Source organism: Bos indicus x Bos taurus, chromosome X (genome assembly GCF_003369695.1).
Source record: "Bos indicus x Bos taurus breed Angus x Brahman F1 hybrid chromosome X, Bos_hybrid_MaternalHap_v2.0, whole genome shotgun sequence".
In the NCBI taxonomy this organism is placed as follows: domain Eukaryota; kingdom Metazoa; phylum Chordata; class Mammalia; order Artiodactyla; family Bovidae; genus Bos; species Bos indicus x Bos taurus.
In genome coordinates, this window is record NC_040105.1 from 30,527,209 (window position 1) to 30,552,842 (window position 25,634).

General features: G+C 40.6%; 1 protein-coding gene across 16 annotated transcripts in view; it reads right to left on the reverse strand.

Annotated features, from left to right (window-relative positions):
- DMD (dystrophin) overlaps positions 1 to 25,634 on the reverse strand; it is a 2,656,945-nt gene that overhangs the window by 76,163 nt on the left and 2,555,148 nt on the right. For all 16 annotated transcript variants that reach the window (XM_027533579.1, XM_027533577.1, XM_027533571.1 and 13 more), the window contains 3 exons: positions 23,885 to 24,042; positions 2,794 to 2,960; positions 394 to 505 (listed from right to left, as the gene is read on the reverse strand). In XM_027533579.1, the coding sequence (XP_027389380.1) occupies positions 394 to 505; positions 2,794 to 2,960; positions 23,885 to 24,042 (437 nt within the window). The remainder of the gene's footprint in view (positions 1 to 393; positions 506 to 2,793; positions 2,961 to 23,884; positions 24,043 to 25,634) is intronic.

The following is a 25,634-nucleotide window of genomic DNA, read 5'->3' on the forward strand; positions in this document are numbered from 1 at the left end:
AAGATTCATTTAAATGGTGGATTATGAATTTCAGGGAACCTACATTACTCCTCCTCCATACTCAACGTGCCCCATGGCCCTAACACCTCTACACACAACAGCTAGGGATGTGGAAACTAAATGTGAAAAATGTCTTCTCTACAACCCATGCAAACAGAAATGAAAACTACTGCTTCACCCAACAGTGTGTGTGGAGTGTCTGTGACATTCTGCGTGTGCCAGGCATCGCACCAGGGATAAGGTCAATCCCAGAGTCTGCAATTTGGAGCTACTTGAGTTGGGCAACATCTGGGGAACTGAGCAATCATAGCATCACAGATCATCTGCAACACTGGAGAAAACTGAAACTTCTCCCAGGTGAGCTGACTCAAGCTCAGGGACACATCTACTTACCGGAGTACAATATTCCACCATGGGATAGTGCATTTTATGGCCTTTTGCAACGCGGCCAGAGAAAAAGCAGCTTTGGCAGATGTCATAATTAAAGTGCTTTAGACTTCTGTACCTGGAAAAGCACAAAAACAAACACGTATGTATCTCTTCAGATCAAATTCCCAAAGAATACCCTTTAAGAAACCTCCTTCCATACTGTTTTAATTCTAGAAACAGAATGCTGTGTTTATTAATCCCTCAAGGTAAGTGATTAAATTCCTACCTCCAGTTTTTTCTGGTGCTTTACCTGCAGTATCAAAACATTTTGGCAGAAAACATCCTGTAAACATTTGGAGGGAGGGGAGAAAAACTCAGTTCTTGCTTAAACTCCACTGGGAACTCTTTCAGATTAAGTAGGAAGACACTGGCAAACTTCTAGGCTTTTGAAGACCAAATACTGGAATTTAAAAGAACTCTCAGAAAGGACAGATAGATGCATTTCAGGCCCATCCCCCACCCATCAAAAGGGCACCAACATTTCCTGAGGGAATTATTTTTTAAAAAATTCTATAGATAAAGCAATTTCATAAGACAAAAGAGAATTCAGCAAGAAGTCTCAATTAAAACAAATCTTACTTTACATTTTCTGGTTGACAGACATGATTCATTTTCAGAGTTACTTGGATAACCTCTTTTATCTGTCTCTCTTCAGAAATCCCTCACCACCTTACCCCCACATGAAAATGGAAACCTCAAGAAAAGACACAATTTAGATGAGATGAAAGGATGCATAATCTGGAAGTACTACACGCTACACTTCCCCCCATTCTCAGAATACTCTATTCTTGGTTTCATACTCTCCCTGCCTTGTGCTTTTTCAGATAAGACTCTGAGCCAATTCAAATAAACATATTCCTCATGTCACATATGGGAATGTGGGGAAAAGGCTACTGTTTTTAGATCCTAGTCATCTTCTGAGAATGGGGAAAAGGAGGAAAGAGAAGTGCTGATTCCTAAAATAATTTACTTTCATAAGGGCAAAAGAACTGAATGTCAAAATGCTCTCTTAGACCCTCCAAAGCATTCTCCTTTTGCATTTTATAAAATCCACCCTCTGCTTTGTCTACAGATCTTACCAGTGAAGGAAGCTAAGAAAAGAAAGGTAAGAAATGCAATGCAGTCCCCTGGAGCTCCCCCTCCCTGCTGCCCCAAGGCATCACTTACCCGCAGAAACCAGGAAGGTGTCCTTTGCTAGCACTGCCTGCTCAACACTGTCTATCTAGGCTTTAGAAACCTCTGAAGGTCTCTGTAAAACCTCTTTGTACACAGCATGAAGTATGGAAGGGGCACAGTGAATAAAAGGCACACAAATGGTAAAATATAAGTATTAGAAACAAAGTAATGAGACAAGTCTCAGCATAACCAGCAATGAGTATTTACTTAGCTGGTAAGTGGATCCTGAACAGGCAGAGGATGCTACAGGTAGTTTACAACTTGATGGCTTATTCATCACTATGGCAACCTCGAGGTTGATTCAGATGTTTAAATACACCACCATTTCAGAATTTGGGTTTGGGATTACTGTTCATGAAGATTCATTCATTTAAAAATATCCTGTCTCCCCAGACAGGTCAGCAAGACTGAAGATTTAAAAGCCAAGTGTTTTCTGGGACATTTTAAGAAAGTCATAATAATAATAACCTACAATGTTTCCTACTTCTTGCACTTTTAAATTTGTAAGGAACATTTTCTTGTTTTAGTGGCTTTGTGAATCTTTCATTTACTTGTACACTTTATACTCCCTCAGAAGTTCATTAGGAGACTATGAAAAGAGCGTAATCAGATTCACAGATCAAGAAATATGGTCTAAGCTGCTCTAAACAATTCTGGTTACTTTAGGACAAGAAAAGTGGTGTAGAGTGATTAAGAGACTGAGCTACCATGACAAGTCTCCCAAAATAGAATCATTCTTTAGTTTTAATACTGATTCTGGGAGAGATTCTATAAACAAAAAAGAGCATGGAGAAAAAAAAGAGATGATCAAAATGTCTTGGTTCCAGGAAAGAAGAGGTACAGTTAATCTGTGTATACTTGATAGACGAAAATCTTGGTGGAGACAGGGAGTCTGTACTGATCGATGAAGAACATGGCTCTGCAGAGCTAAAGAGGAAAAGTGGAGAGGGCCACCTGTCTCATGAAGCAGATCTACCAACATAACCCAGTGCTCAGGGGGGTGACAGCAGGGATCCAGGCTCCAGCCTGGTCACCTCCTCTCCCACCATGGAGAGGAACAGACTAACAGCAACTGGCATGGTGGGTAACAATGCACTAATAGCAACTGGCATGGGGGTGTGTAACAGACAAGTCATACAAGGGTGAGAAATGATACGACAAAAATGACATTGGGGGGCTTCTGCCTACCTGAAGCCGATGATTGGACACTCCTTGCAGATGTTACACTTGGCCTGATGCTTGGCGGTCTCCGCGGCAGCCACCCTGTGCAGGACGGGCAGCCACACCATGGACTGGGGTTCTAGTCTCATCCAATCGAGGAAGAGAGCTGCTTCGATCTCAGGCTTATTATTAGCCTGCAGAGACAGGAGGCCGGAGAGTGCAAGGAGAGAAGATAACAAAGTAAAGGAGGTGTATGTCATTTCCAGTGATGCATCAAATAAAGAGCCAAAGTGGTGCAGTGAGGCCCACTTTTCACAGCCTGATTCTGCAAATGTCCTCCCAACATCCACATGAGCCCTCTGACACATGGCAGTCTGGGAAACTGCCATGACCCTGTTTGGCTACTAGATGACAAGAAAGGAAAGCAAACAAATGCAAAAAGTAAAGTACAATACACACCTAGGAGAGACTATATCTTACTCCAGTTTGGGAAGAGATATATAAAACTTAGCTATAAGTAAAAAGGAAGTGGTTATTGATAAAATTTCAAAAGAGAGAGAGAGAAAAAAGAAACCTCAAGGAATGATTGATCCTTTTTTTTCTTTCCCCTCCAGTGAATCTGTTTCTCAGTGTTTCTTACAATCGTAATGAAGAGGCTTTACAATTCATCTGGTCCCGAAGCTTCATTTCACAGACAAGAAAACTGAGATACAGATGAGAGAAATGGCTTTTCAAAGGCTAGACAGCTCCCTGGCAGCAAGAGTGAGTCTAGCATTGAAACCTCCCGCTCTAGTGCTCTCTTCATGGAGACCTGTTGTTTCTCTGTCTAACTCTAGTTTTCTGTTTTGCAGAGTTTAATAAATACTGTGCCTCCCAGTGAGTCTAATGATTTTAGAAAATTCAAAATATATTTATCCATCATTTGATTGGTATGTTACTATAGTCGTGCATTTAATTACATTTTTTAACCCTGTAAGATCATGTTTTATGTTTTTATATTGTTAAATTGATCCATATATTAACCACTTTTGGGAGGTTTGTTTTCCATTGCTTCCTTCAATCTCAGATCTCCCATCTGGGATCAGTTCTGTTGGCGGTGAATCTTTTAGTATTTCCTTTAGTAAATGTCTGTTGATGGTGAATTTCTCAGCTTTTGTTTGCCTGAAAGTCTCTTTTATCCATATTCTTGATAGTTATCCTCAGTGGGTAATGATTTTTAGACTGAAAGGGGTGTTTCATTTGTTTTGATTTTGTTTTAGCACACTGAAATATTATTTCACTTTTATTTCACTTTCTCTGCTGCTAACCGTTGACAAGTCAGCCGTGATGCTATTGGTTCCTTGAAGGTCATCTATGCTTTTCCTGTCTCATCTTGTATTTCTAGGATTTTATTGATACTTTTTAGGATTTACTAGGCTTCAGGAATCTGTGGGTTAGAGTCTTTAGTCAGCTCTGGAAGCTTCTCAGTCATGATCTCAACAAATACTGCCTCTTCTCCATCCCTTCTCTCTGCTTACGGGAATACATTAGATCAATGTTAGACTTTCTCAATCTAACTGCCATTTCTCTGAGCAGGCCTTCCCTAAGAAAGTGCCTTCTCCAGAGATGGTCTTCATTTGCTTTTTCCAAGAACCAAAGGGTGTTACCTATTTTGAGATCAATTTACACTGAATATATGATGGGATATTTAGGATCATACACATAATGAGTATATGAACTGCAGACTCATGGTGCTTCTCTTGGAATGTGATGTGCTAATAAAGAATGTATTGACACTTTAGGCAGACAAGAGTAGGGTCATTGGGCTTGTAACACTCACCACTTCGGCAGTACTCCAGGAGTAACCCCCAATTATTAACTCAGCAACATTATAATGAGCTGTTTAACCTTGAATTCCTAGCTGCAAAGTGGCATAAATTCAAGCTACTGATCAAAAGCTTCTGTTGAGTACTCCGTTCTAGATAGAGTGCTATCACAGAGGTAATGTACTTTGTGAACATTTTCTTAAAAGCTAAAAAAGAATTACAGAACCTGACAATGAAAGGGACCATGGACGTGAATTCCTCCTTCTGCAATGGCACCACAGAGCTGTAAGACTTTTGACAGTCACCACGTCCAAACTTATCCAATGCCAGTGTGTTCTCATAGCTGCCATATAATAAACATCCATGTGAGGAAGCAAACATCCTCCATGGACGATCTTGAACATTTGTGTACAGGTACCCTTGTCACAAGTGCTTTATCACCCTGAGCTGAAATCCATCAGCACAGCCAATAGGAGGAGAGGCTCCAGAATCCAACCACAAGAGTTCAAATCTCAGTTTTGCCACTGATTGTGTTACTCTGGGAGAGTAACTTTATCTTTCTGTGTCTCAATTTTCCTCTGCCATGAAGTGGAACTATTTATAGGACCTACCTTGTAGGGCTGCTTTAATATTTCAATGAAAGACACTTCAACACTGGCACACAGCGAGAGCCATGTCAGTCAGTGTTTGCTATCATTATGTCATTATTACTATACATCTGACCAGAAACATCGAAGTTCTCAAGCCTTCACAAATCTCTTTCAATATTTTACCAGAGCTGTCATGTCTGTCCATGGCCCTTTATCCCTATTTCTCTTATTTCTTCCTCATATGAAAGGCATGGTTTGCCACTGTCCTTTAGAACTCTGTTCTCCAAAATATGATGTGCTGTGAATGGTACTGCCATCTCTCTGGACAGTATAATTGGATGGCTTTCTTTTGTTCTGCACTAGAGGCTCCCACAGCGCTTCCACTCCACTAAGATCTCTAGGTCAGTGTTTCCCAGTGTGTCCAGAAGATCAATGACCCAGCAAGATGTTTCAAGAAGAGAAGGTCAAATTAATTAAGGAAACACTGCACATTCTATCTGTCGATTAATGCACGTTAACATACTAAAAGCTGGGTTGGTTGTCAGTAAGGAAACATTAAACCTTGACCTCAGAATTTCTCACACTAATTATTCAGTGATCCTGGGACATTTATCATTGTTCTTATGTTTTAAGATTTGTGAACACCCCCAAGGTACTAATGCACTGTTGGGTATGATAAGAAATACTGTTTGGCTGTTTTCAGTGATTCTTCTGTTTTGTACATATTCATTTGGGATGTATTTTCTTCTACTTCCGTCAAGGACTTTCCTGTTAGTTTTAGCCCATTGTATCAGCTCATCTGTATCTTTAAGGATCCTGACTCTTAGAGCCCATGGGTTAGTCATTCTCCCCAACTCTGTAATTTTTACATTTAAATATATGTTTTCTGGGGACTTCCCTGCTCGTCCAGTGCCTAAGACTTTACACTCTAAATATATGTTTTCTGGGGACTTCCCTGCTCGTCCAGTGCCTAAGACTTTACACTCCCAATGCAGGGGGCCTGGGTTCAATCTCTGGTCAGGGAACTAGATCCCACATGCCACAACTAAGACCCAGCACAGCCAAATAAATAAATAATAAACAGATATAGAACAGTCTTTTGGACTCTGTGGGAGAGAGAGAGGGTGGGATGATTTGGGAAAATGACATTGAAACATGTATGATATCATATATGAAACGAGTCGCTAGTCCAGGTTTGATGCATGATACTGGATGCTTGGGGCTGGTGCACTGGGACGACCCAAAGGGATGGTATGGGGAGGGAGGAGGGAGGAGGGTTCAGGAGGGGGAACACGTGTATACCTGTGGTGGATGCATATTGATATATGGCAAAACCAATACAATACTGTAAAGTTAAAAAATTAAATTAAATTAAAACAAACAAACAAACAAACAAAAAATAAATAAAATATGTGTTCTGCCTTCATCCAAAAGTCACTAGTGAATAAATTAAACAGGCCAAGGTCAAAGGTGGGCCACACCACTACAGACTGCACCTCTAGTCAACACAAAGCCAAAAGCCAGCCCTCTCTGGTTGGTGGACTGTGACTCTCTCTAGTTATATTATTATTTAGTCTCTAAGTGTTTCTTCATCTGATAAACAAAAATACAATGAAAGTCTGTGTCAAAAGAACTGCAAGTTCCAGTTACAATAAGTCCTATAACAATCTCTTGCTCCACTGGTCCAGAAACTAAATTTATCAAAATAACCATCTGGAGCTAGGACAAAAACTATCACAGAAAGACAGCAAATTGAAAAATGCATTACTAATTCATTCTGATGTAAAACATGGGATTTATTGTTGCCCAATCTGAACCTATATGTTTCCCTGACTTACATTTAAAGGATAGTTTCTTTAATGATAGATTCAATGACAGGCTACAAAGAAAGAATTCAGGCTTATTACAGAAAGCATAGTTTTAACAGAAAGCTCTGTTCACTGTGGAAGACAGAAAAAAAAAATCTGACTATGAGTCAGCAACAAATGTAGGTGGCCCAAAATAAAGAGAAAAAAATATTGACCATGTCTGTGATGTATAACGAAAGGCCTAACAAATATGGTGTGAAGCAATCATTGCATTATCCTCGGGACTAGAGAACGGTGTCTAGTTCTAGTGGCTAAAGCTAAGTTCTGACCCAGAACTTAGAGAAGGCTTGGCAGAAAGGCACAGAGATAATTAAAGAGCTTGAAAGACCTATGAGAACAGCTTAAGGGAATTGGGATTATTTAGCCATGGAAACACACACACACACACACACACACACAAGAATATGCAAGAAATAGTGGCTGAAGGGGCGATTTAATAACAGTTTTCAATTATGTGAATGGCTCTTGCATAGGGGCCTATGACCAGCTGTTCCATTTCTCCACCGAGGACAGAACAAGAAGAAACAGGCTTAAGCAGCATGAAGAATTTAGGCTATAACTCATGCGGAAGCATTTCCTGATGTTGAAAGTTGTTAAAGCATTAGTGGAAATTAACAAGGAAAGCTAGCGAATGCTCTCCTCTTTCAAAAGACCACAGATTCTCCTGTGCTTAAAGGTGGGAAATTCTCAAGGTTCTTTCTTCCTCCTAAGACGCAAGATCCATCATTTTGGCTCTTTCAAAATTGCTCGCCTGTGCCAACTGACAGCACTGAAGACAAGGTACAGGGATTCACATTCTCATTCTGTTTCGATCTTTCATTTTTACTACCAACAATTCTGTATCCTAGTGGCATATTCCCTTTCCTTTTGTCTGGCGATAAAGAAAGGAAGAGTTCAAAACCAGGCCAAGTGTCTATAGAGAGCTAAAAGCACTAGAAGTAAAACCCAGCTAAAATTACATTGTGATCACTCTAGAAAACAAGAGGTTAGCCTGAAACGTCAGGAAGCTGTTGAGGTCAAAAGACAGGTATGAGGACAATGGATTGAGGTCATCCTTGCAGATGCCATTATCTGCTGACCCGCATACAGGCCTCATAGCTTCTCTCAGTATTGAGGATGACCCTGACCTTGCCCCTAAACACCAGTGTCAAACCATCTAAGCAAAAACTCAGAATGGGCCGTTCAGCCCTGGGTTTTGTTTTTGCTTTCGGCAGTATCTCCTCTTTCCACTTTTACGGTGTGCACACACAAAAAGCAAGGATACCATAGCTCCTTCCAGTGTGACAGCCACAGTGTGCAAGTATCTTGGGTCTCTGTTTCTTCTCTCTTGGTTCTCTCCTGGCAGCAACTACCCACAGCACAGAGGTGAGGGAAGGAATCCACTGCAGTCACTGCCTCTGCCTTCCAGTGCATCGCACGCTGGCTTTATACAAATGTCATCTTAACAATGTACAAAGACAGTGAATGGCTAGCCAAGGGATGCAATTAGCAATATAATAATTTCAAAGGACATTACGTGGTAGGTTGGGAGTTGGGGGATTTGCCACGGTTCAGAGTATCTTTTCAGTTTCTTTCCTGTTGTGCTTTCCAGAAACCCTTTGGAACTGAAGGGCTGGGCTTCAAATGGCTGCCAGGGTGTCAACCTGAATACTTACTTTTCTCTCAGGCTAACAGTCAAACCAGTCAATTCTAAAGGAAATCAACCCTGTATATTCACTGGAAGCTGAAGCTCCAATACTCTGGCCACCTGATGCCAAGAGCTGACTCATGGAAAAGCCCCTGATGCTGGGAAAGACTGAGGGCAAAAGAAGGGGGTGGCAGAGGACGAGATGGTTAGATGGCATCACTGACACTGAGAGGGTTTCCAAGCAAGCCCTGCTCCCCAACTACCATAAACACACACATCATATTTTAAAGAGAAGGTAACTGGCATCCCCATTGTCAGGCTTTTGAAAAACCATGCCAGTTCTTAATAAACTAAAAAAAATTAGTATAGAGAAAAGCAAACATTATGGAAGAGACTGTACCCAGTAGTTCTCAGAAGATAAAAAGGAACCACCTTTTGTTCTGGAAACAATACTTGTCTAAACCTCCTTTGTTTCTCTCCTAGGTTGCGGGTTATTTAGAGACAGGAACTATGTTTCTATACCTTCCATGAAGGTTTGGTGAATTTAATGATGGGTGGGAATTAAACTGTGATCATAATAAACAGTAATAAAAGGAAGGGTTATAATATCTGAATGAGGTTAGAATTAAAAAAAAATCTGCATAGGCATCTTAAAGAGCAAAAAACAATAAGTTTATAAGGGTTTCTAAGAAATAGAAGACAAAATAAGTTTCTTTTAAATAGTTTTTAAAGTTAATGGCCTCTGTTGGCTTGTCTGCTACATGCAAAAGGCTAATCCATAGTCTATTTCTGGATTTGGAGAATACAAAGAATCATCCAGACCAACATGTCAGTAGTGCTGAGACTGAGAAACTGTGTCCCCATGTTAACAGCTTATATTGCCATGGTTTATGTGTCAAAACTAAGAAACCAACATGGGTCCACTATGATTAACCAAATGCTACTGGGCACCTAATAGGCAGGCAGCACTCTTCTGCAACACAGAAACCGAGAAGCTATGATAGGCCTGTTCAATCACTGCCTGTGAGACAGGGTACGCTGGTTAACACTGTGGAGAGACAAATGAGATACTGCTTCACACCTATCAGAAAGGCTACCATCAAGAACACAAGAGACAGGCATTGGTGAGGCTGGAGAAGAAAGAACACTTGTGCACTGTTGGTGGGAATATAATTTGGCTTAGCCATTATGGAAAACAGTATGGAGGTTCCTCACAAAACTAAAAATAGAACAACCATGCAATCTAGCAATTGCACTTCTAGGTATATAGCCAAAGGAGATGAAAACAGGATATTGAAGGGATATCTGCACTCTCATCTTTACTGCAGCGTTATTCACAATAGCCAAGATGGGTAAACAACCTAAGTGTCTGTCAATGGATGAATGGGTAAAAAAAAGACGTTCAGTTCAGTTCAGTCGCTCAGTTGTGTCCGACTCTTTGCAACCCCATGAATCGCAGCACGCCAGGCCTCCCTGTCCATCACCAACTCCTGGAGTTCACTCAGACTCACGTCCATCCAGTGATGGCATCCAGCCATCTCATCCTCTGTCGTCCCCTTCTCCTCCTGCCCCCAATCCCTCCCAGCATCAGAGTCTTTTCCAGTGAGTCAACTCTTCACATAAGGTGGCCAAAGACGTGGTGTGCATATATATAGGAGAATATCACTCAGCTGTAAGATGGAAATCCTGCCATTTTTGACAATATAGAAGGGCCCTGAGGGCATTATTCTATGTGAGATAACTTAGATAGAAAAAGACAAATACTGTACGATATCATTTCTACATGGAATATAAAAAAGCTGAACTCCCCAAAACAGAGTAGAATGGTGGTTATGAGAGACTGGGGGTAGGGGAAACAGGGAGATTATCAACTTACAGCTAGTAGATAAGTAAGTTCTAAAGACCTAATGCATAGAACAGTGATTATAACCAACAGTACTGCATTACAAACTTCAGAGTTGCTAAGAGACTAGATCTCAATTGTTCTCACCACAAAAGAGAAGTGGTAATTACGTGACGTGGGAGAGGTGTTAGCTAACACTAGGGTGGTACTCATGTTGCAATATATGTGTCAAATCAACACACTGTACATTAAACTGCCAAATGTTTTATGTCAATTATACTGCAATTAAAATTTTTTAAGGTTGTGCATTAAACTTATACCAGGGTATATGTCGATTATACCTCAATTAAAAATTTTTTCATCTAAACATATATATTTACCTATTACAGAGAGAGGGAAGAAAAAGGACTAGTAAATTTCAAAAAGCCCAAACCAGAAGTCACAAGGGAACATGCTAAAATTGTAGACCTTGATTTGAAATCAGGGTGCTTTTCAAATAGAAACTCCACGTAATGCATCTCATGACAAGTTACAGAAATCTATTTATTCATGGCAAATAATTAACTCAAGCAAGGTTAAAGCAGTCAGCTAGTACAAGTGTGTGTGTGTGCTTTCATTTATTCAGTAGAGTTCCTGTCTATTTAAAAAATAATTAAATATTACATGCATTCATATGCATGAATAGAATTTCCAAACATTCTTATTGAAAGAATAAGGTAAATTTATAGAAAATACTGGGGACAAACCACAGATATTTCAAAAAGGTTAATCTCTCCTCCCAGGCCATTTTCATCTGTTTTCACTAGTAAAATGTTCCCTTTCAAATAGCCATTTCAAAAAGCCATTTCAATATCGCTGCCATCGTTAATAGGTTATAGCATTAATAGCTGACAACCCAACTTTTCTGGCCCTGATTGCAAAAAGCCCTAGTGTTAGAAAAGATTTGCTGAATTTAAATTGATCACAACTGTTTCATGAATTATAGTCTGTACACAAAGATTTAGAACTACAAGGAGAACAGCTAGCTGGGGTCACACGGTATAGGACAGGCAGTTCCTGACTGTTCCCTGAGCTGTTATTACAATTTCTTTAACAACCTCTAAATCTACCAAGGGCATCAGTGGAATATTTTACATAAGAGAGAAGTCTGAACTAGCAACGAACATAAAAGGAGGAACAAGAACAAGTTGTAAAGAATATTAATGATGCTTCTTCCAAACGATCCCAATTTTTATGAAAATCAAACGAATGCTAAAAAAAAAAAATCTGCGATAAAACTATATGAAACCTGCATGTAACAAATAGAACAGAAGGAAGGTGGCATTTTGATCTTCTTAGACATAAGATCCTTGTGTTTTACATTTGGGTTGCTGAGGAAACTCAAGTGTAGGGCCACCAGAGATCATTTATATGAGGCATCACATGATGTTTTGTCACTTCTTGTTCTTAGTCTAGGCTACTTCTATTCAGAGAATGGTTGGTCTTATGTGAAAGGCCACACTACACATATAAGACTGTTTTCTGTATTTTGCATCTCTGTTACAAGAACTGTTATCCAGAAGATCAGCTAAGACTTGGCTGATAATGACCAAGCTTTGAAATATACAGCGTAACCCATATCCCTTTCTGCTTTTTCCACTTACAACATTTAGCATATAATCAAAGCAACCTGGGGATAAATAACTCTTGAGGTAATCTGTTTTGCTTGATGTTACAGATGAAAAAAGGCTCAAAGAAGTTAAGAACACAGCTCAAGATTATCTACTATTTTCAGACTGAAATATGTATGCTTAAAGGAGTCTACATGGGTGGACAGAAGTGATATCTGAAAGGAACATACAGGCTGACTTCCAAAATCTTTTGAAACTTCAACTCGTCCGAGAGTGTGAGAGGCTCTGATATCTAAATACGGACAACATGAGACCATGCCCGAGTACCAGATTGTGAACTGAATTTTGTGCCAGTCTACTGAGAGCTACATGAAGGTACAAGTGAATACTCAAAAGGCACTGAGATAAATGCATGCTCCTATCTCTTCTGATCGTTTCCTTTCCCTCCTTCTTTTCAGCATTATGTATTTTTCCTCCTGGATATTCATTGGAAGGACTGATGCCGAAGCTGAAGCTCCAATACTTTGGCCACCTGATGCAAAGAGCTGACTCATTAGGAAAGACCCTGATGCTGGGAAAGATTGAGGGCAGGAGGAAAAGGGAGCGACAGAGGATGAGATAGTTGGATGGCATCACCGACTCAATGGACTTGAGTCTGAGCAAGCTCCAGGAGATGGTGAAGGACAGGGAAGCTCGGCATGCTGCAGTCCATGGCGTGGCAAAGAGTTGGACACTAATGAGCGACTGAACAATGACAAGAATCTTTCCTTCTGGCATTTCCCAGGAGGGTCAGTGTTAAAGAACTCGCCTGCCAATGCAGGAGACTCAGGTTTGATCCCTGGGTAGAGAAGATCCCCTGGAGAAGAAAATGGCAACCCACTCCAGTATTCTTGCCTGGAAAATCCTATGGACAGAGGAGCCTGGTGGGCTACAGTCCACAGGGTCACAAAGAGTCATATACAACTTACTGACTGAATAACAACAATCCTTCCTTCTACTGTTAGATGTTATGACATATATGAGCTGCATGGACTGACAGGTCAATTGAGGTAGTGAAAAGGAAAAAAAGAAACAGAAAAGCCTATGGGTTTCTCAATCCTTATTAGCACATGAGTCATGTTATATGATTTGGTCCCATGAAAGAATTGGCTGATGTGGAAATGTATTTATCAGACATATGCTTAGCTTATACTGCTATGGGGGGAAAGGATGGTCAATTCTATGCATTTGTGTTTTCAGCAACATCATGGCAAATATGGTACCCAACGGCAACTCAGTCAGGAGAAGTGCCATTCTTTGTACATGTACAATTACCATGGATGTCCTCAGTGACCCTCAGAAAATTAGAGGGGGAAAGTGCAGTTCTTCTTGACAGAAGAAAACCAGCTAACACATGCAGAGAACAGGGCAGAATTAGAAAACTGCTATTGGGCAACCACCAAGGTAATCACTGAATTAGGAAAGGATCATCACCAGAGGCTCACACCATACAGTGAAAGGCTATTGAGGAATAGAATGCTCAGAAGTGCTCAAAATATCACAAAAATGATTTTCTAATTACATAGGGAAAAGGATACTTTTATAACAGCAATATCTGACTGATACCACCATACCATTCATTCTTAGCATTATCAATAAGAACCAACATGAATCTCATCTAAAGAAACAACCAGAAGACTCCAGAATATGGGACTTTCTCCCATATTCTGCCTGCACTCTTCAAAAATGTCAATGTCATGAATGAAGACACAAAGAATGCTGGGCTACTGTTCAGATGAGGTGAAAGGACACAGATATGACCAGCCAGTGACAGACAAAGACCTTGACTGCATCCTGGAGGAAAACAACCAGAAATAAGAGACATTCTGAAGGCATGGGGACATTTCAATGTGGACTGTATGCTAGATGGTCTTGCAGAATCAGTGTTAAATTTGTGTATAGTGACAGTATTGCACTTTTGCAGGAGAAAGTCTTTTTATAAAACAAGATGTATGGTGAAGTGCTCAGGGGTTTATATTTTATGGTATGATGGCCTTTTGCCTTTAAATGGTAAAGGGGAAAGATGTGTTTGGGTGTCTACATTCAAAGCCATACATACCTGGGGAAAGTGAAATGTAAATGGGACAAAAATGCTAACCAGGGTGGAGAGACATACAGGACATATGGGTGTGGATCATACTATCCTTCCAACTCTTCTTTGTTCTTGAAATTTTTTCAAAATAAAACACTGGCACTCCTTCCTGGGGGTAGGGGGGCAGGCAAGGAAGTCAAGAGTGTAAGAAACTGGTGACTGTGAAAGGGGAGGGCGGAATGCATTAATATCAATGGTATAAAATGTGAACGGCTCTTTAGGACTAGTTTCCCACAAAACACAAACCAAATGCCAAACTGCCTTCCTCCCTGTTCCTGTAGCTTCGTTGTTCTAACGCGTCCCCCACACACTCACACACACTTGGCAGACATGTGCTTTGCCCAGATACCCAACTGACTTTTCAGCCATAAAATGAGTTGAAGAAGCCCCACATTTACAGAAATATTTCTTGTTGGAAATCAGGATTAAGAGGTCAACAGTTGTGTTCATGAGACAAGAAGAAGTAAGAGGCTTCCTGTAACTGCTGTCGTCGGTAGAAATCAGGTATTTTCTTTAAAGTTCTGAAGATAATGAGCAGGTTGGAGGCCAGCAGTCATTGTTCTAAATATTCATCAGGGCTGTGAATCACCCCTTAAAGAGAAAATAAGCCCAAACACTAACACATGGTGATTATCCACTCTTCATTTACATGTTCAAGGACAACTGTCCTGACCTAAGGCTCCCCGCTCCACCTGACTAATAAACCAATTAATACCATGGCTCCCAGGAACAGAAGCACAAGTTTTAAATCTATGCAAATCTGTAAGTATATGCAACGTTATTAATTTATGCTAGAGAGTTCTTATTTAAGAGAAAACTTTCACAGGTTCATGGTAGAGCACTCATATCTGCCCGGAGTTATCATGGTATATACCTTTCTCAAGTCTGTATCAGGACACATTATGCTCAAGAATAAGATCTAACAGTAATTCTTTCACAGCTGCCTCCTACAATTATTTAAAATACAGGTAAGGAAAAGGTATAAATATAGAAACAGAACACAAGAGGAGTAGTTTCGACAGACTGGGAACAGGCAGGGTGACCACAAAACAAGAGGAAATTTTAGGGACGATGGAAATGTGGTGACAAAACTACACACATTTGTCTAAACTCAGAAAACAATTATTTTGTATTTTTTTAATGTAGCTAAAAAAGAAGCAAATCAGAAAAAAAAAAATTTCCCTATTTTATCAAATGTCAACCCCCTCCTCAAAAACCCAAAGAAAAATACAAAACAAAACAAAAACCCACCTTTAGCTGTTAATGCACCCAGACATACTAAGGACCCTAGATATAAGATAAGGGTATCCCAAGATTTTTGCACTTTGATTCATCTTACATAATCTATGTAAAAAGAAAGATTTAAATAAATCCATTTTACAAGCCAGTGACAAAGATGGGAAAGAAGAAAACGGTAACTGTTGAATTCATGTCTCCTTGTTTCCATGAGCTTTAGGGGTACCTATCAATGTGAATTAGAATTAATGGTGAACTAATCAGAGGGAGTCCAGAATACTCTTCCAAATGCAGGTGTGGCTCTCAAAAAAAAAAAAAAAAAAAGGTTTTTTCCATTAGAACCTCTGCTTCAGCTTTTGTAGGAAAGGGGGGGATACAGGAGGGAGGGCAGAAAGATGGAAAAAATTGATTCTAACAAAGACTACTCCTTTAGAAGGGTGAAAAGGAGAAACAGAATGACAAGTGTTTTTCCTTAGTAAGAGGTATATAAATGAAACAGGTTTCAATTCCATTACAAACCTATCTTTAAAAGCTGGTGGAAAAAATACCTATCACTCCACATGGAGAAATTTAAGCACATAAACCACAACATATTAAATGGATAATTATGAAGGTAAACTCACCAAAGCTTATAGTCAAAACAGAAAAAAATAATGGCAATAAAAACCAATAGTTGACTCAAGATAATGCTAATAATACCCTGACAAATGATTTTCTAAAAGTTTGCAGGAATTCTAAGTGTCCATCAGCAGGCCCAGTAGAAACTTGGTGATGCTACCTCTGCTTATACATATTGCTTATATATACACCAAGTCCTAGAAACTTATACCATACCCATCAGTCCAAGCAGGTGTAAAAGGAATGTCAGTGGGACCACGGGTCCATATTTTGATTACTCAACAAACAGCCCGAAGAAACCTAAGCAAAGGGGAATTTTTAGGAGTTATTTTAAGGATGGAAAATATAAGATGTGATCAACTGGCATAAAGAAGGCTGTCAAACTGGTTAAGAAGTGTCTTGGCATGGTATTTTAACACCATTTCAAGATTCTCTAGAATCTAATCTACAGATGCTTAGTTGTGGGCAAAAGAATTGTTCATCTTGGTTGGCTATTCTCATGTTAAAAGACACTTTGTGCGTGCTAAAGTTGCCTCAGTTGTGTCTGACTGTTTGTGACCCTATGAACTGTAGCTCACCAGGTGCCTCTGTCCACTGGATTCACAGGCAAGAATACTGGAGTGGGTTGCCATGACCTCCTCTAGGAGGTCTTCCCAACCCAGGGTTTGAACCCGTATCTCTTATGTCTCTTGCATTGACAGGCAGGTTCTTTACCACTAGCCCCATCTGGGAAGCCCAAAATACACTTTAGATAATCATAACTAAGGCTCAGTTAAGCACCTACTGCTTCCCTGGTGGCTCAGAATAAAGAATCTGCCTGCAATGCAGGAGACCAGGGTTTGATCCCTGGGTCAGGAAGATCCCCTGGAGAAGGAAATGGCAACTCACTCCAGTATTCTTGCCTGGGAAGTCCCATGGACAGAGGAGCCTGGCAGGTTACGGTCCATAAAGTCACAAAGAGTCAGACATGACTAAGTGAATAACATGTGCCCACCTCGCTAAGTGCCCCACCTGTATTAGCTCATTTAACCCTCCAAAGTGCTCCAGGTACTTAGGGGCCAGGAAGCTCAAGAAATGTGTCCAAGGTTGCACACCCAGCAAATAGCAGAGCTGGTATTTGAATCTGGGCAGTCAACTTCAGGACCTACATGCCTAACCACTCTGCCACTCACTACTCCAGATGTCCTGTAATGATTTGTTATTTACATACACATACACACTTGTTCTCAACAATTGAGGCTGTAATTTATTCTCATTTCTGTATTAGAGCAACTGTGCTGAGATGATATTCATTTTTGTCATACGAATATAAAAATCCAGAGGACAGATGAAAAAGCAACTTATTCATTTTGAATGCATAAATACAATGGGAGGCAGAAAACAGATGTAAAATAAACAGATTTTGACATGCAAGCTCTTGCAGGTGAAGCATATTGAATACAAACTTGATGCTCTCAGTTCTATCTAAACAATGAAGTCCTTAAAATGTTTACAGAAGAAGATGCTACAAAGACTACTGGGGGCGGGGGGAGGTGAGTACCTCTCACGGCACTGCCAAGGACCAGTTTACAGATACGTGACTCTCTCTGGAGTCACTTAAAAGTGTGAAGTGCTTCCCAACTAAGAGGAAACTTTATTTGATTTCATCTGGAGGTAGAACTTAGATACCTGTAATTGGGATTAGAGTATTTTCAATAAAGAACATAGAATGTGAGTGAGTGTGTGTGTGTGTGTGTACATGTGTTGGGGTAGGAGTGTTCATTTATCCACATATCCTATTATAACCTAAAATTCATATAAAAGACTATTTATAAACACTTCCTTAGTTCATTCTAGTATTTGAATTGGTTATAGCCATTTATTTCTACTCACATGGTTTAGCAGAAGGAAATACTAGCTTGGAACACAGGGAACTTGGGCCGGATGTCTCATTCTGACATAAATATAATTGCAGAATGAAGAATATATTCACTCTGCCTTTCTGGGTTTCAGTTTTCTCATCTGAAAAAGGAGGCATGTGGACAATGTCTTACGCTCTTTAAGGTGCTCTGTGTGACTCACTGCCAGGAGTAGATCTGGCCTTCCCATGGTCGCAGGATCAATCTATTCTGTCAACAGGGATAGTTTCATGGAATATGAGAGCCAATCAACCCGATGATGCATTAATTGAAGCTGTATTTCCAAAACAAACTAGTTTCAAATCCTCAGGTCTACTACTGCCCAAATGAGTCATTTTTCCAGTACACATGTTGACTGTCATATCCTTTGAAGGTAGAAACAGATCTGTTTCCCCATTTAATATCAGTGAAGATACTACTGTCAAACCCATACATTGATAGTGAATTTTCTCTTTTAAAATTCATAGGCATGACTTCATTTCTGGGCTTCATGGATAAATACCTTGATGGACCTACACTGATTTTAAAATAGGCAAAGCATTTTCTTTGGACTTGGGGATTTATTTTCCTCTTTCTTTTAAAAAGTTTTTGTGTTTTTTTTCCCAGTATTTTTTATGGTGGTAAGATACACATACTATAAAATGTACTATATTAACCACTCTAACTGAACAGTTCAATGGTATTAAGTATATAGGAAACCTATAAAAAGATCACCCAGCAGGCACCACATGTGCAAACACCACTCTCCTCCTGTGTCTGCCAGGCCCTTCTCTTGAGCCAGAAGCTGACAGTTACCAACTTGTAAAGAAGGAAGTTTTCGAGTCGGTGACAAAAAGACAAAGGACATAAAAAGAGTGTAGACTGAAGTCAACTTCTTCTATGAGGCAGGGAATGTATTTGTAAGAGAAACAAGTACTTTTACTGCCGTTCACTTCCTGAGGCTGGTAGACAGAGCAGCCTTTGAGCGCCGGCATGCTCGAGCCACCAGCCCAGCCTCATTCCCAAGGTCTTAAACGCTTCAAACAAAGGGCAGAGGGCATTGTTCACTCCTGCTATCTTTCCCTACAGCAAACACTGAATTTTCATGCAACCCGCACAGCTTCCAAAAGGCAAGCTGACGCCAGAGCTGAGGAAAAGGCTGATGGGGAGAGGACGCCAATTCTGAAGGAAGAATTCACAATGGATCTGTTCAAGCAGACTGCCAGTGACTAGCAAGGCGAGAGGGTCTCCAAATCTGAGTCAAATAAACCTTGCCCAGCTCTGTACCTACAGAACGTGCCCAACATTCTTCCAGCAACATCCGGCTTGCCAATACTCAACGTCTTAAAACGAGGCATCCTCTTCTCCCCAACGCTCCTATGTTCCCTGTTTTGTTATGGCATCTTGTGTTTTGGCAGAGACCTAGAAAATATGCCTGTTATTTCACCTTGGGAAGCTGGAGAGTCTTAATATCAAAAAGAGTGTACTGGGCTTCCCTGGTGGCTCAGGGGTAAAGAATTGGCCTGCCAATGCAGGAGATAGGTGTGATCCCTGGTCTGGGAAGATCCCATATGCTGTGGGGCAACTAAGCCCATGCGCCACAACTACTGAGCCTGTGCTCTAGAGCCTGGGAGCTGCAACTACTGAAGCCCACGTGCCTAGAACCTGTGCCATGCAACAAGAGAAGCCACCGCAACAAGTCACTGCAAGGAGAAGCCCCCATTGCCCCAACTAGAAAAAAGCCCATGCAGCAGTGAAGACCCAGCACAGCCAAATATAAATGAGATAAATAGAAAATTTTTTAAAAGAGTGTATTTGGGGATGAGGAGGAACATGACCCAGCGGGGAGGAGAGGGAAGTGCTCGCTGGACTAGGAATCAGACTCTCCCACCAGCTGAAGAAATGCAATGCAGGGGCCACTGATAAACTATTCACGTACTGAAACAACAATAAAAACAACCCTGAACCCAAGCCTGCCAATTCTATTCTCCTCAAAGGGTTGGGGAAGATTAAATGAGAGAACTGTGCAAACAAAGCTTAAAAAATACTATCATCAGTAGCAGTCATAACAATATTATGTACACAAGCATGGTCAGTACAAAGAGTAGCAGTGAGAAGCTGTTACTTGGTAGTGAAAGCAAACCATGGGCAGCTATGGAGACAGATCAGGAAAGGTCTGAGAGTGAAGCAGAGAAATCAGGAGCTATTCCGTGAACCAGGGAAAGAAATGGGAGATTTCTAAGGATGGGGTCATACAGCGATTGTGCGTGCTTAGTCGCTTAGTCATGTCTGACCCTTTGAGATCCTATGGACTGTAGCCTGCCAGGCTCCTCTGTGCATGGGATTCTCCAGGAAAGAATACTTGCTACTTGCCTGGAGTGGGTTACTATTCCCTTCTCCAAAGGATCTTCCCAACCCAGGGATTGAACCCAGGTGTCTTGCATTGCAGGCAAATATTTTTACTGTCTGAGCTGCCAGGGTTCTAATGCTGAAAATAGAGTGTAGCTGTTACAGGGATGTGGTGAAACAAGAGGCAGCAGGTGAGTGAAAAAAGCAGGTATCCCACAGCAGAATGCAACGGGCTGACAGGGACGGACCTGGCTCCTGATGAGAAGACAGCCCAATGGAAAGCAGAGTTTCTTCTCAGGAGCCTCTGGTCCTGACCACCAAGTTCAAGACAGTCAAAGGCTAGAGCTTACTTCTTCACACCATGAAAGAGAAATGGTAATTCTATGACCTGATAGTGCTAACTACTGCTACAATGGCAATCTTATTACAATATAGAAATGTATCAAATCAATATGTCCCAACCCTTCAATTTACATGTTATATGTCAGATTAAAAAAAAAAAGACAGCAAGAACCAGAGTCCAGGGGAGGTGGCAATGTCAGTCCTGCAAGGTAATGAGATAATGGTTGCAGCGGCCCTGAGGTCAGCCCACCTGACTTCAAGGCAGGAACCATCACTGAATACAGATGGTTGTCAGCAGGTGTGTGCTCTGACCCTTGCACTCAGCCCCCAGTCACACGACACACACAACTGTACACATATATGTGTATATGAACACTCTGTGTGTGTGTGTGTTTCACAGTAAGACTGTAAAAAGTCACTGAAACTTGACTAAAGAGAAAACAACACTGAGGGAGAAAAAGTAGGTCACTGCAAGTTGTTTTGCAATAGGATTTGGAAAAAAAAATGAATCTGGATTATTTGTGGTCATTCATCCTCATTGTATGGGAGTTACTTGTGTCTATGTTCTGGAGGAGAAATGCTAATACAGCAACACATAAGAAAAAACCCAGAGAAAGTGATAGTCTATTCATGTTTTGGGAGATTTGAGTATGAGGTGAAAAAAAAATACATGTATTTCTCCACATCTGTTTTACTTTTGTAGTTAATTTGCCATAATTTGGGCAAAACAATCCGAACAGTATATTTAAGCAGCCTTCATATATGTGCATTTCTTTAATCTGCCCAGTTAACTATTAAGTGAATGCTAAAACTGCTTTAAATGTGTAAATATTCTGCCAACAAAGCCTTCTATAGTTTTATCTGAGTCTGTGGTAAGACTATATACAGGTCTAGCCCAGTTACTTATTCACCTAGTTCTGTCAGTAATGAGATTAGAATGGAATGAGAAACCCCATACATCTGTAGTTCTTAGGATTTAAAAAACGTTAAGAACACTGCAAATAATGTACAATTGCAAATATCTCTTCCTTGAGTACTGGTGGTATTACAAATTGGAGCATCTTTTGACCAAAAGCCACGTGGTAATACTTATCAAAAGCTAGAAAACTGTTTATATCTGGTAATCCCATTCCTGAGAATTTATCCTAAGGGAAAAACTTGAATCAAAGAAAAGAGCTAACTGCATAAAGATGTTCACTGCAGCATTATCTATCTTACCAAAAAGGGGGAACAACCTAAATGTCTATCCATGAAGTGACGAGGCACTTGGGAGGAAGAGGATATTTGCAGGGACATGGATGATGGTGCAGAAAAGGCACTGGAGCAGGATGCAAAAGAGAATGGACAGGAGTGTGCCGACCTACTGACACACATGAATGGAAGCATGAACCTCCGACTTGGTTGTAAGCCTACGGAAGGGCAGCATGCAGCCCTTGGAAGAATAGATGAATGTCAAAACTACAATCAGTTCAGTTCAGTTCAGTTGCTCAGTCGTGTCCCACTCTTTGCAGCTCCATGAACTACAGCACATCAGGCCTCCCTGTCCATCACCAACTCCTGGAACCTACCCAAAATCATGTCCATTGAGTCAGTGATGCCATCCAACCATCTCATCCTCTGTCGTCCCCTTCTCCTCCCACTTTCAATCTTTCCCAGCATCAGGGTCTTTTCAAATGAGTCAGCTCTTCGCATCAGGTGGCCAAAGTATTGGAGTTTCAGCTTCAACATCAGTCCTTCCAATGAACACCCAGGACTGATCTCCTTTAGGATGGACTGGTTGGATCTCCTTGCAGTCCAAGGGACTCCCAAGAGTCTTCTCCAACACCACAGTTCAAAAGCATCAATTTTTCGGCACTCAGCTTTTTTCACAGTCCAACTCTCACATCCATACATGACCACAGGAAAAACCATAGCCTTGATTAGATGGACCTTTGTTGGCAAAGTAATGTCTCTGCTTTTGAATATGCTGTCTAGGTTGGTCATAACTTTCCTTTCAAGGAGTAGGCATATTTTAATTTCATGTATGCAATCACCATCTGCAGTGATTTTGGAATCCAAAAAAAATAGTCAGCCACTGTTTCCACTTTTTCCCATCTATTTGCCAAGAAGTGATGCGACTGGATGCCATGATCTTTGTTTTCTGAATGTTGAGCTTTAAGCCGACTTTTTCACTCTCCTCTTTCACTTTCATCACAGGCTCTTTAGTTCTTCTTCACTTTCTGCCATAATGGTGGTGTCATCTGCATATCTGAGGTTATTGATATTTCTCCTGACAATCTTGATTCCAGCTTGTGCTTCATCCAGCCCAGCATTTCTCATGATGTACTCTGCATAGAAGTTAAATAAGCATGGTGACAATATACAGCCTTGACATACTCCTTTTCCTATTTGGAACCAGTCTGTTGTTCCATGTCCAGTTCTAACTGTTGCTTCCTGACCTGCATACAGGTTTCTCAGGAGGCAGGTCAGGTGGTCTGGTATTCCCATCTCTTGAAGAATTTTCCAGAGTTGATTGTGATCCACACAGTCAAAGGCTTTGGCATAGTCAATAAAGCAGAAATAGATGTTTCTCTGGAACTCTTGGTTTTTCAATGATCCAGTGGATGTTGGCAATTTGATCTCTGGTTCCTCTGCCTTTCCTAAAGCCAGCTTGAACATCTGGAAGTTCACAGTTCACATATTGCTTAAGCCTGGCTTGGAGAATTTTGAGCATTACTTTACTAGCGTGTGAGATGAGTGCAGTTGTACAGTAGTTTGAACATTCTTTGGCATTACAATAGGAAAGCTTAAAAAAATGATAGCTGTGTTAACTGTTTACCAACAGTTACTGAAAAGAAGGTTATGATGACAGAATTAGGTTAGGGAAAAAAGTAAGAGACCATGAAACTCACCTACAGAGGTCATTTTCTTGTTTTACAAAGGATGTCTTTGGCCGGAGATTTCTTTCTTTCCTAGCTGAATCACTGCAGATTCACGTTCCCACCAACATCCTAGGAGCCCGTGTGGTTCTGGCTCTGGTCACAGACTTCTTTCCCTTCCTGTGCACTGTCCTCTCTCCCCAAACCCACAGTTCCAGAAGCCACTGCCCACAGAGGTTTCAAAAATCCCCTACCTACCTGCCTATGGGAGAGCTAATGTGAGAAACTACAGTTCCGTGGTTTTTCCATTAATTCCCAAAATGCAAAAGAATAAATAGGCTACTCAAGAAGGTGAATAACTTACGAATTGGAAGCAGCTCCTGACACTTGGCTCAATGTTACTGCCCCCAAAGGATGCAACTTCACCCAACTGTCTTGGGATTTGGATAGAGTCATGTAGAAGGAGGCCCAGTCTGCGCTGGTCACAAAATCCTGTTGAACTGGCCACTTGCTTGAAAAGGTCTACAGGAGGAAGAAGAAAATTCCAACAATCAAAAAGTAGCACCAAGTAGATGCCAGCACAACTAAACCACCTACTCAATTCCAGTACCAATTCTCAAGAGGAGAGAGGGGTTCCCTACTTGCCCAGATGGGTTGCTTCTACTGTACACTAATCTGCACATTTATTACTTTTATGGATCAAGTTAATCACCACTGTGTATATATGAAGTGTGACAATGTTTAAGTAAACTATAGCCCTGTAAGCAATGAGAGTTTACATACAGTTCTGACATGTGACTTTTTCCTAAGCCAGAACATAATCCTTTGGAAAATAGTTTATATATAGGACATGACCTCCATCATACAATAAATGTTTTAGCATTAAGAAACATAGAGCGGGCCCAAAGAGCTATCCCCTGTGGACATCAGATCCCAGAATATATCAAAATCGGGACCACACAGCAACTGTGTGCTAGAAATGGGTAGAGCAGAAGAGCAGCCACTGAATGACAGCAGGTGCCCCAAGTAGGTGGATTCACAGAATGAATGAATGCACTGAACACTTGTAACAGCTTTTGATCTCAGAAATCTAATTATTTTAATCCTATCTTATATTTAAATAAAAGTTGCCAAGAAAGTCAATCCATGAAAGCTTTTCCTACTCATATGCATACTTTAAACTTTCAGAAATTCAATGTTTGAATGGGATATTTATTTCAGATAGCAGTGACAACACTTGAGATCTCCCACACACCAACCCCCCAGCTCTCCAGTACATCCACAAAATTTCAAAATTATGAATTACCTTCAAACATCCCAGTTTGAAGTTAATATTTTTTGTTTGGCCAACCTCCAACCTGTTCCCTCTTAGTATAATAGTTGAAACACAGGCTGGAAGCGTCCTTGGTTTATCAAGTAAGTATTATGATGTGCTGGTACTTTACCATTAGCAAGCTCAGAGTAAAAGCTAACCTACAACAAGTAGCTACAATATTTAAAGGACGAAAGCCCACAGAAATATTCTGTTTCATCCAAAACATATTTTCAAACAGCTAACGAAAGCTGTTCTTTTTTCTTGGGTTCTTAGGATGAGAAAAACTCAAGTGGAAAGTACATAAAAGTGAGAGCTAAAACAGCTTGTGTATTCTGTGGTTTACTCCTAGGGGGGAAATGAGCAGTAGGACACAGAATGGCTTTGGAGGAATTCAATCTCTTTTATCTTCTGCCTATCCTTAAGCTCAGCACATCTCTACATCCCTGTGTGGCTAGGCCTTAGGGGAAAAGAGAAAAGACAAGATATACTAGGTTTGTTTAATATTCCTACCGAAAAGATTTCTCATGAGCATTTAAAGGGGAAAAACAAGTACATGCCTTCACAATGGGAATGAACGGTTGCTTCGTCACCTCAACCATCCCTCTGCTAGCATTTGCTTTTAATTTGGATTTACAAATTTTACACAGAAGAGCCCAATGGCTAGTCAAAAGGAAATTCTGTAAGGTGATATTTACCCTGTAAGAAATGGCAAGCTGTCTCTCAAATAATAAAACGTTAATCACATCACAGAATTGGATATGTCAGTACAATTCGCAGTAAGATGATTATAAAATAAACA